An 11,095-nucleotide genomic window follows, 5' to 3' on the forward strand; every position below is an offset into this window, starting at 1 on the left:
CTGTTGACGTAACAAAATAAAATTCAACTAAAAACAAATAAAGACCAGCTACTTGTGCTGTTAAATAAATGTACTTGTTTAGTACATATTTTGCCTCTGATAATAAAATTATAGCAATTATATAAAAATACATACATGTATCAAAACACACAATGATTAATATCTACAGTGCTAACGTCACATTTAAATGGTCATTTTGACATAAAGTGTGAAATAACCACTCCGCCCAACCCGGAATCAAGTAATGCTTTTATCAGCCGAAATAACACATTATTTTCTTATCAGCAAATGTGGCAAGAGAAAATGAAAATTGTTGAATGCGGGTAAAGCGTAGGTGCCGCATTCGGTTCTGTTTGTGCTGATGATGATTCACTTACCTGTGTGTCATTCAATATCTCCAAATGTTCACCCTTGCGGAAGCTCAAATCCTCATCGGTGCGCGCATCGTAATCGTAGAGAGCTACAAATATTTTGGCATTTGTATTTGCGGGATCAGTTTCGGGTATCTGCGGCACCGGACGTATCTGCTCTTGGGGCTGGCCTAATGGTACTGTAATTTGAGGCACACCACCCACCACACCGCCAATCGTGGTAGCCGGATCATCAAGCTGATTACGTGCATCGACATGCACTTTGTCGTTGTCTGGTTTCTGTGAGCGTAGACAGTTCCCCATTATGAAAAGTCTTTTGCTGCTAGTTATGTATTGTATGTGTGTGTTTGTTTGCGTGTGTGTGCGCGACAGCGATTAAATGCGATGAATGGAAGAGTAATACACAATTCGAATGCACTCGTTTGTTTACACTTTAAGCAATCCGAGGACTGGCAATGCACCACAATCCGACTAATAAAACGTTTTCTTTCTATCTCCGCCGTTGTTGTATTTGTTTTCGCTGCTGCCGCTATTGTTGTTTATTTGTTCACTTGCGACCAACATGGGGTGTTGGCGTTGGCACTTTTCTCTTCTTTTTACAATACTCCATGCATGCCTACCGTTGTTTAACAAATTTATTAAAAATTTTGGAAGTTTGTGGTGCATTCACACATAGTTGTTGTTGGGTTTGCACACAGTACGAACTATTTCACTTGCCTTGGATATATTTTATAGAAGCACTAACTAAATTAAATACTTAAACACGGCTACAGCTGCATATGTATGCGTGCGTGAGTGTGTGTGTGCGTATGTATTTTCTGCTTTTATCTATGTGTGTGATGCTGGTGCTGACCAAACAACACGGATGCAACGAAAACAATTAAAAAACACACAACAATTTATAGAACACATGAACGCAGTATTATTTAATCGCATTTGCACACACTTTTACATTTTTGTGTTATTTAATTTCATATTTCAATGCATATTTGGAGATATTAGCAGCGAAAATGGCTCTACAGCGAAGACTACGCGCGCAGTGTGTACATTACTTGCCAAACAGCAATAAACTAAAATACGGCAGCGCCTAAAACACTGGCATTGTCTAGCACTTTTATTTATCGATACAAGGTGTAGCGTTGCCAGACGAACCTTCAATCGATTTTCAGAGCTTGTGCAGAAAACATTGTTTTCATGTGTGATTTTATTAAATTGAATCAACATGGATATTAAATCATTTCTCTTCGAATATTGCTCAAAAAACAAAACCGAACCCAAGTTCGATGTGCGGCCTACAGGTAAGTGGACACAAGCTTCTCGAAAAAGACGACTACAAAAATGCATACATTTTCAGGACCAAAGAACCGGCAGCGCTTCCTGTGCGAAGTACGCCTAGACCAGTGTCCTTATGTAGGGGTTGGAAACTCCACCAACAAAAAAGACGCCGAAAAGAATGCGTCGCGTGATTTTGTTAACTATTTGGTGCGCGTGGGCAAATTGAATGCAAATGATGTCCCTGGCGAGGCAACTGCGCCACCATCGGTCGCTGGAGGCGGGGGTGGCGGAAGCGTTGATGCTAGTGGTGTTGGTGGTCAGCAACATCGTGTATTTGGTGACAAGTCAGGACCTCGCGACTTGGGTGAGGCTTATCGTCCCGTGGGTGGCGATCGCTTCAGCGTAATAGATCATGTCCAGGAGCAAAAGGACATGAACGAAGCAGAGTCCATTGATGTAAACGCAGCCATTCACGGCAACTGGACCATTGAAAATGCCAAAGATCGGCTGAACATATACAAGCAAACGAATGGCATTAAGGATGACTACAAGTATATGCCAGTGGGACCTGACCACGCTAGGTACGTATGAAAGACAAATGTCTTGTCTTGTCTTTCAAATGTTTTTTTCTGTATGACGCTGCGCCCTGGATATAGCAATTGGTCTAAATCTGGTGCGCAGTGTGTTGTTTTGAGTTAAAACGTACCGTGAACTTAGCCTCCTGTGTGCAACATTAAACACTACAACTATTTAGGGATGAAGACGTGGGCAAGGAACGTATAAGTTTTGCAGGACAACAAAGAACAGAGCTTGGAATTTGAAATCTATGCAAAAACAGAGCTCGTACCTTTACTCCTTAATATAAGAAACTAAAGTTAGCTATCTTTAATGCGCAAATTGCGAAGAATTCAATCGTATCGAATTGGTGGGGTGGAGCAATTTTGTTTCAATACAATGTGTTTAGTCTGACTTAGCCACATGCTAGATTTTGGGGGTTACGTGGCACAAAATGAAATGATTTGCTGCATAACTGAGTTGTTGGCCACGTAGCTCCGCAAGTCTGCTAAGACAGCAACTAATTTATATAAAACTTTTCAATGTTACGCACAGCAGGCTAACTTCCAAATTCCCGCTGGTAAGTTTTCCTTTTTTTCCCCAACTCCAAATGTATTTCGTTAAATTGTTTTGATATTTAGGAGTTTCATGGCCGAACTATCTATCTATGTGCCCGCACTGAAACGTAAAGTAACTGCCCGTGAAACTGGTTCCAACAAGAAGGCCGCTAGCAAATCGTGTGCTCTCTCCTTAGTGCGTCAACTATTCCACTTGAAGGTCATTGAAGCGTTCAGTGGCACGCTTAAAAAGAAAAAGGACGAAGAACTGAAGCCATATCCAGTGAAATTGGCACCACAATTAGTTGATCAGGTCGACAGCGTCATCAAAGCTCTGGATTTGCCCGTTGTCAGTCCGCGAAACATTAAAGTGGAGACCGATAGCGCTCCTATTTCATTGATTGTAAGTAAATAGTAGACACTTCTTAAAGATAGTATTTCGTGGAGAACATTTTGTTATCCATCCCTATTCAGAGTATTATCGAGCATTTGTTAGCTTGTTCCCATAACACTGGTAGTATTTAAATTGTCCACGTATAGGACATTTGAGCTCATTTACAAGTCTTCCCAATTTCTGTAGCCAGGCCGTTTCAACGAAAAAAAAAAATGTTTATATATCATAGTCTAAAAAATAATATTCTGGAAAGATGAGACAAAAGTATGAAAATGCGATAAACCGAAAATATTATAATCCAAAGGTGTAATATCTGGAGAATAAGCCGCGTGAGTTGGGACATTCCATTTTAATGATAGCCTAAAAAACAATCCCTGAAAATACAAGTTTTATAAGACGATAGAATAAGATGATAGTCCGAAAAAATTATCCATTTAAAAGTTAATAATCAGACTTATCTATTTGAATTCGGCGACTTTCTATACTCAGTGATTATTATAAAATCCTTTTAAGTCCATCATTATTGGTATTCTATATTCTGAAAATGCTTCAAAACCCATTTATATTATGTTTCTTTCCTTTAGGTGAACGTTAACAAAATTGCCGACCAGCAAACAAGCAGCGATCAACGTAAGGAAGGCGCTGTCATTCCCTGGGCACCCCCGCAACAAAACTGGAATGCCTGGCATGCATGCAACATAGACGAGGGAGAATTAGCCACCACGTCCATAGATGATTTGTCGAATGAATTCGAACGCAAGTTACGGGATAGACGCCAAATGGATCCCGAGTATAAGCAGTTTTTGGAATTTCGTGACAAACTGCCAATCGCGTCCATGCGTTCTGAAATAATGACCGCCATCAATGAGAATCCCGTGGTGATTATACGCGGCAATACTGGCTGTGGCAAGACCACACAGATAGCACAATACATTCTGGATGATTACATTAGCTCGGGCCAGGGGGCCTATGCCAATATTTATGTGACGCAGCCGCGTCGCATTTCGGCCATTTCGGTGGCGGAGCGTGTGGCGCGTGAGCGTTGCGAGCAACTGGGCGACACCGTGGGCTATTCGGTGCGCTTTGAGTCTGTCTTTCCACGTCCTTATGGTGCCATCTTGTTCTGCACTGTGGGCGTGCTGTTGCGGAAACTGGAGGCCGGTCTTCGTGGAGTCTCCCACATAATTGTGGACGAGATCCATGAGCGTGATGTGAACAGTGATTTTTTGTTGGTCATCCTGCGGGACATGGTGGACACGTATCCGGACTTGCGCATCATTCTTATGTCGGCAACCATTGATACAACGCTTTTCACCAAATACTTTGGCGGCTGTCCCGTGCTGGAGGTACTCGGACGTGCCTATCCTGTACAGCAGTATTTCCTGGAAGACATTCTCGAGATGACCAAATTCGTACCGTCGGCGGAGTCTCGTCGCAAGCGCAAAGAGGCAGAAGATGAGGAGCGAATACTTTTGAGCGAAAATAAAGAAGAGGGCGAACTGAATTTGAATAAAGTTTGCGATCCCAAATACTCTGAGCAAACACGCAATGCCATGGCTATGCTATCTGAAGCGGATGTCTCCTTCGAACTGCTCGAGGCCCTGCTGTTACACATCAAATCAAAGAACATTCCCGGTGCCATTTTGGTATTTTTACCCGGCTGGAATCTCATATTCGCCCTGATGAAGTTTTTACAGAGCTCTTCGAATTTCGGAAACCCTCAGTACCGAATTCTGCCGTGCCACTCACAAATACCACGCGACGAGCAGCGCAAGGTGTTTGAGGCTACGCCGGAGGGTGTAACAAAGGTGGGTGCTGTCTTTATCCTCCCTATAAACATAATTCTTAGAGAGTGTCGGAATCTACAGCTCCTCATCCTCATTCCTCATCATAATTAACGCCTATTTATTTATTATACTTGCAGATTATATTATCCACCAATATTGCGGAGACATCAATTACCATCGATGATATTGTCTTTGTCGTGGACATTTGCAAGGCACGCATGAAGCTGTTCACATCCCACAACAATCTAACGAGCTATGCCACCGTATGGGCGAGCAAGACGAATCTAGAGCAGCGCAAGGGCCGTGCTGGACGCGTTCGTCCCGGTTTCTGTTTCACGCTCTGCTCACGTGCCCGTTTTGCTCAACTAGAGGAGAATCTAACACCGGAGATGTTCCGCACACCGCTGCACGAGATGGCGCTTACCATCAAGCTGTTGCGTCTTGGCGCGATTCACCACTTCCTGTCTAAAGCCCTGGAACCGCCACCTGTGGATGCTGTCATCGAGGCGGAGGTGCTGCTGCGTGAGATGCGCTGTCTGGATGCCAATGATGAGTTGACGCCATTGGGTCGTCTGTTGGCGCGCCTGCCCATCGAACCCCGCTTGGGTAAGATGATGGTACTGGGCGCAGTGTTCGGTTGCGCCGATCTGGTCGCCAATATGGCCTCCTATTCAAGCACCTTCTCGGAGGTGTTTGCGCTTGACATTGGACAACGCCGTTTGGCAAACCATCAGAAGGCATTGAGCGGAACTAGATGCTCCGATCATGTGGCCATGATTGTGGCCACACAGATGTGGCACCATGAGAAGCAGCGTGGCGAGCAGGAGGAGATACGCTTCTGCGACTGGAAGGGTCTGCAAATGTCGACTATGAACGTTATGTACGATGCCAAGACGCAGTTGCTCGACCTGCTGCAGCAAGCCGGCTTTCCCGAAGAGTGCATGATACCCCATCATGTGGATGCGAATCGCGATGATGCCGTTTTGGATATGGCTTTAGCATTGCTCTGTTTGGGTCTCTATCCCAATATTTGTGTGCACAAGGAGAAGCGCAAGGTGCTAACCACAGAATCGAAGGCGGCACTGTTGCACAAGACTTCTGTGAATTGCAGCAATCTGGCCATCACCTTCCCCTACCCCTTCTTCATATTTGGTGAAAAGATTCGCACCCGAGCCGTCTCCTGCAAACAAATGTCGATGGTGTCGCCCCTGCAGGTCATATTGTTTGGTTGCCGGAAAGTGGACCTGGCACCAAACAATATTGTGCGCGTCGACAATTGGCTGAACTTTGACATGAACCCGGAGATAGCTGCAAAAATTGGTGCACTAAAGCCGGCTATTGAGGATCTCATCACGCTGGCCTGCAACGATCCCGGCAATGTCTTGCAGCTGCCGGATCCCTACGCAAAACTGGTCAATGTCATACGGGCTTTATGCGAACAGGACGCAGGCGATTTTAATATCAAGCGGGAGTCTGGAATACTGCCCCATCAGGCGCGTCAATCGAATTTCGGCGGCGGAGGAGGCGGTGGACCACCAAAGCGCACACGCTACGATGCTGGCTTCGGGTCTGGAGGTGGTGGCGGCTATGGTAGTAATTCAGGTGGCGGAAGGAATTACGGCGGCAGCAAATATGGCAATGGATCAAGATATAGTAGTGGTGGTAGCACCATTACCAGTGGAGGGGTTAGCGGTGGAAGCGGCTACGGTGGAGGCGGATACGGTGGTAGTGGCAGCTACGGCAACGGAGGAGGAGGCTATGGTGGTGGGGGCAACGGCGGTGGAAGCTATGGTGGTGGAAGCTACGGTGGTGGTGCTGGTGGAAACTACGGCGGCGGTGGAAGTTACGGTGGAGGTAGTAACTACAACAACAGCGGCGGAGGTGGCGGCTATGGTGGTGGTGGCAACTTCAACAGCGGTGGAGGGTACACTGGTGGTATCAGAAACTGGGGCGGCAACAATTGGGGCCCCTTCAACAACAGTGGCGGAGGTGGCGGTGGTGGTAACGGAGGCGTTTAAATAACAATTTCATAGTGTATTACATTTTTATTTTATTCCTAAATAAATATAACCTCGTATATACATATTATATACGTACATACATATACGTGAGTCTTTAAAATTTGGTTCGCATTTGATTCTGGTGCTCCAGCATCCCCTTTCCTGGCAGAATCTAGAATACCAAAACAACTTGACTTCCACATGGAAAATGACTCATCCAGCGTTGATGCTTAGTCCTCATCCGAAGATTCTGGTGCCTTGACTTGTTCTACAGCCAGGTTGGCAGTGCTGGATTCTAATCCAAGTTTTTTCAGATTCCAATATTTGCTTATTATTATAAAGCGCCTTGCTTCACGGTTCGACAAAAGCCCGGCTCGAATTAGCCGAATACTATATAGTTGAATAGCTCGGGCCTGATCAGCAGTGGAAGCATGAAATGGTACCGTTGCGTTGGAGTCTTCAAACGAACTCCCCTCTGGATTAGACATGCTTTTCACAAAACTATATACATATGTACATATACATAATAAGTTGTTGTTTTATACAAGTATACTTTTTTAACTTTATTCTCGACGTACCTAAGAAAATGTAGATTTATAGATCGGCGGGCTTGCTTCTTGTTGCTATGGACGTTGCTCCTAGAAGAAGAATTTTAAATCGACTTCTTTTTTGACAGTTGCCGAACAGACAATGACAATTTACAGTTAATCGAATTACTTGACTAGTGTTGCCAACTTTGACTTGAATTGAGATTAAATGTGAAAAATTATTTGCCAGCTTAGCTTCAAATAATGGTTTTTTGAAAATATAGTATTTAACAATTTTAATTGAAATGACATTCCATTCATGATATACTTGTGATATGGAAAAAAATGGTGTGTGCAAATGATGTGCCTGTCTGGTATTATAGCTTTATTTTACTAACAATAAAATTCAAAGGATTTTTGCCCATTCTTTGAAATAAAATATTTAATCCGCAGTCGGTTTACACTATTTTACAGTAAACACAATCTTTTTGTGGAGTTTCGCTCAGCTTTGTAGAAAACTGAATTTAATTGCATTACAGGTTTTACGCGTGATATTTTCACGATTACAACAATAAATTTCCGTTTTGTTTTTAACAAAAACAATACTGTTTTGCACTTATTTATTGTAACTTATCATAAAAACTGGAACCGCTGGTCAATCAAAAATATAACAAGGTGATTTTGTAAAAATAAAAGGAAAGGAGCTTATTAAATTAAGTATAAGGGGAATCGTTTGTATTTTGTTCACTAGACAGCTGAAACGGGCGGGATCTCTAGCCTTGCGACATATTATCGCGGCCCGTTAATGTCACTTCCACCTGTTCCTCAAAGTCACGCCGCTCCTGTTGCCGCACCAGCTCAAAATATAGACCACGCTTAGCCATCAGATCGTCATGTTTGCCCGTCTACAATAAAGAAAATAGCAAACAAAATTGGAGGCCTTATGAAGAGAACCACAAAAAAGATTCATTAATGCATACCTCAACCACACGACCCTTGTCTAGAACAACAATTAAATCCGCGTTTCGTATCGTCGACAGTCGATGTGCTATGACCAGTGTGGTGCGATTCTGGACAGCTGTGTCAAGTGCCTTTTGCACTTCAGCCTCACTGGTGGCGTCCAGTGCGCTTGTCGCTTCGTCCAATATCAGTATCTTGGGATTTTTGAGCAGCGCTCTGGCAATGGCGATGCGTTGCCTTTGACCACCGCTCAGCTGCGTGCCCCGCTCACCTACGTTCGTCGCGTACCCGCTGGGTAGCGCTGATACGAATTCATGAGACTGCGACAGTTTCGATGCATCATAGACATCGTTCTCGTTGGCATCTGGCCGGCCGTAACGTATATTCTCCAGTATGGTCGTTGCGAACAGTACAGGTTGCTGTTCGATGAAGCCCAAAACATTGGCACGCAGCCAGAATGGCGAGATATCCGACAGCTTGTAGCCGTCCAGTTTTATATTGCCTGAGGTAGGTTCATAGAAGCGTTCTACCAGCGCCGCTATTGTGGATTTGCCGGACCCGCTGGCGCCCACCAGTGCGACAGTTTCGCCAGGACGTAGTGTCAGATTGAAGTCCTTTAGCACGATCTGACGATGGAATAGCAGATTGTTAAATACAAATAAAAACACGCATGTAATTTCAGGACATACATGATCGGGTCGCATTGGATATGCGAATGAAACATTTTCAAAGCGTATTTCTCCATGCAGACGCTCCTGGGGTATTACATAGCCACGTAGCAGCTCCACTTTTGGTTGCAGCGACAGAAACTGCAAGATAGGTGTTGATTTACAATCGAATAACATTAATAAAAGAGCTGATACTCACTTCGAACACACGGCTGCCGGCAGTTATGCCGCGTATCATGGTACCCAGCAGCACGGAACCTTGCGAAAGAGAACGCTGGACGCCCTGCGAGGCAACCAGGAAGGCCATCAATGCACCCGGCGTCAAGCTCTCGGTGGACATTAGATGCCCGCCCATAAAGAGCGTTGTGAGGACCAATGTGTTGAGGAAAAAGTTCGTCAGCCCCTGAAAAATGGCAATCCCGTAGCCAAGATCTTGTGCCAAACGTGCCGCCTCATTCGTTTCTCTCTCAAAGAGTTGCATTTCTCGGTACTCACAGGCGCTGGAACGCACAGTACGTATGTTTGACAGCGCCTCCTCACAAACGCCTGTCGCCCGCTCGGACTGTTCACAAAATTCAAATGTCATTATAGCTTTAGATTAATGGCTTTCATGTCTGCTTACCTGCGCTTGTGAGCTCTTGCTCAATGTACGCAGCTTTTTCCCCAGATAGGTCATAAACATCACGACGCAAGGAACGCTGGCCAAGGCAATAGCAGCCATGTGCGGGGAGATCATAAACAGGGATATGCTGCCTCCGATCAGTTGGGCGGAACTTCGCAAGCCTTGGGAAACAAACTGCTTGAAGGATGTTTTGAAGTCCTGCACGTCAGCGGTGAGGCGATTCACCAGCTCGCCGGTGCGATTTTCGTCGAAGAACGTGATATCCTGCAAAACGATCTGCTTAAACAGATCTTGCCGTATCTTGGCTGCCATCTGCTCTCCAATGCGGCTAAGCAGATAAATGTATATGAACGTGAAGCCCGATTGCAACATGTAGAGACTGAGGAGATTGCTGGCAGGTTTACTGACATCTTTCACAAAGGAATTGTGCACGGGATCCATGACGTAGGTATTGGCATAGCGCGCCAGCGTGTTGACCAGATCACCTAACAAATTTGGTATGCGTACGTTGATAAAGGCCACTATAAGTGCCGCCTGCAAAAACAGAAACCTAATTTATCAACATTAACTAATTAAGTGGCTTATCGCCCAAGACGATAAGCGACAGGTTCGCTTGCGGAAGTAGGACTACACTTACACATATTGCACCGATAAGCTCCCACAAGTGTGGCTCTAAGTACGACCAGAATCGCTGCCAATCAAACTTATGCTCATCCTGTTCAAGCGTTTTCTGTATAACCCCCGTCAGGCGATTTGGTTCGCAGTTCACTTGCCTGCATTGCGTTAACCAGGTGCGCATGCCTACTCCAAGGCCAAGTGCAGCACCACTCCATAGCAAAGTCCGTCCAGTGTTGGCTGGTGAAGGTGACGATCGCGTCCAGCTGTCTTTTAGATGTTTTCTTATCAGTTTGTTGGCATTTTGTAGCCTTGTACTGAAATGCTGGCCAGTGGTGAGTGGTGTCTGGCCGTTAGCGCGTGGCAGTTGCTGTAGCAGGTGGCGACTGATATTTATAAACATAAACACGCGATGACATAATCACCAAACATTAGGAAACCTGTATTTTGACAAAAATCCCATGCAATTGGCCATGTTGCCTGTTTGTTACCTGTGTATGTCGCTTCGTCCGCAGTTGTAGGCGAGTAACCGCAACATCTCTGGACTCTTTTCGTCACGCTTAACTTATAATATCAACAAAATATGCAAAAATGCATTAAACTAGTAGTTGGTTAGCTAAATAGCACGTTCTTATCAACTACTAAGCATTATGAGGGCTGAACACCTAATCATATGTGCAGCATTCCGTATGCGCGGACAGGGCTGTCCACTCGCCCGCACTACGAGGGCTGCATCACAAGCAACACTTTTTACAAACACCGCC

General features: G+C 45.0%; 3 protein-coding genes and 1 long non-coding RNA gene across 8 annotated transcripts in view; 1 reads left to right on the top strand and 3 right to left on the bottom strand.

Annotated features, from left to right (window-relative positions):
• The window catches only part of LOC115622940 (tyrosine-protein kinase Src42A), a 63,464-nt gene extending 62,132 nt beyond the window's left edge, over positions 1-1,332 (bottom strand). For 2 of the 4 annotated variants that reach the window (XM_030517091.1, XM_030517083.1), the window contains exon 1: positions 378-1,332. In XM_030517091.1, the coding sequence (XP_030372951.1) occupies positions 378-674 (297 nt within the window). In that variant the 5' untranslated portion in view covers positions 675-1,332. The remainder of the gene's footprint in view (positions 1-377) is intronic. The other 2 variants (XM_030517108.1, XM_030517099.1) reach the window with 2 other exon arrangements.
• Positions 1,333-1,535: 203 nt separating this feature from the next.
• LOC115620057 (dosage compensation regulator) lies at positions 1,536-7,041 on the top strand. 2 transcript variants are annotated; one of them, XM_030513196.1, is made up of 5 exons: positions 1,536-1,669; positions 1,726-2,227; positions 2,843-3,161; positions 3,737-4,960; positions 5,077-7,041. In XM_030513196.1, the coding sequence occupies exons 1-5, from the start codon at positions 1,594-1,596 to the stop codon at positions 6,955-6,957; spliced, it is 4,002 nt and encodes a 1,333-aa protein (XP_030369056.1). In that variant the 5' UTR covers positions 1,536-1,593; the 3' UTR covers positions 6,958-7,041. The 2 variants fall into 2 exon arrangements, with proteins under 2 accessions (XP_030369056.1, XP_030369057.1); XM_030513197.1 differs by lacking the exons at positions 1,536-1,669; positions 1,726-2,227 and adding an exon at positions 2,241-2,781.
• On the bottom strand, positions 6,970-7,650 carry LOC115620059. The gene is made up of 2 exons (XR_003995183.1): positions 7,518-7,650; positions 6,970-7,440 (listed from the first exon to the last, which is right to left on the bottom strand). It is a non-coding gene; the product is annotated as an uncharacterized LOC115620059 (long non-coding RNA).
• Positions 7,651-8,056: 406 nt separating this feature from the next.
• On the bottom strand, positions 8,057-10,959 carry LOC115620058 (ATP-binding cassette sub-family B member 8, mitochondrial). The gene is made up of 7 exons (XM_030513198.1): positions 10,823-10,959; positions 10,354-10,717; positions 9,717-10,250; positions 9,294-9,656; positions 9,116-9,235; positions 8,447-9,052; positions 8,057-8,371 (listed from the first exon to the last, which is right to left on the bottom strand). The coding sequence occupies exons 1-7, from the start codon at positions 10,867-10,869 to the stop codon at positions 8,240-8,242; spliced, it is 2,166 nt and encodes a 721-aa protein (XP_030369058.1). The 5' UTR covers positions 10,870-10,959; the 3' UTR covers positions 8,057-8,239.
• Positions 10,960-11,095: the final 136 nt, after the last annotated feature.

Source organism: Scaptodrosophila lebanonensis, unplaced genomic scaffold, assembly GCF_003285725.1.
Source record: "Scaptodrosophila lebanonensis strain 11010-0011.00,11010-0021.00 unplaced genomic scaffold, SlebRS2 tig00000001-arrow-pilon, whole genome shotgun sequence".
In the NCBI taxonomy this organism is placed as follows: Eukaryota; Metazoa; Arthropoda; class Insecta; order Diptera; family Drosophilidae; genus Scaptodrosophila; species Scaptodrosophila lebanonensis.

What these genes read in the sequence shown, in the direction of transcription:
- LOC115620057 (XM_030513196.1), top strand. Translation starts at nt 1,594, where the DNA reads ATGGATATTAAATCATTTCTCTTCGAATATTGCTCAAAAAACAAAACC. An exon ending in GTGGGACCTGACCACGCTAG is followed by an intron (nt 2,228 to 2,842) that starts GTACGTATGAAA and finishes TTTGATATTTAG; the next exon opens with GAGTTTCATGGCCGAACTAT. An exon ending in GCGCTCCTATTTCATTGATT is followed by an intron (nt 3,162 to 3,736) that starts GTAAGTAAATAG and finishes TCTTTCCTTTAG; the next exon opens with GTGAACGTTAACAAAATTGC.
- LOC115620058 (XM_030513198.1), bottom strand. Translation starts at nt 10,869, where the DNA reads ATGTTGCGGTTACTCGCCTACAACTGCGGACGAAGCGACATACACAG. An exon ending in GGACGAAGCGACATACACAG is followed by an intron (nt 10,718 to 10,822) that starts GTAACAAACAGG and finishes TATAAATATCAG; the next exon opens with TCGCCACCTGCTACAGCAAC. An exon ending in ATCCAATGCGACCCGATCAT is followed by an intron (nt 9,053 to 9,115) that starts GTATGTCCTGAA and finishes TTCCATCGTCAG; the next exon opens with ATCGTGCTAAAGGACTTCAA.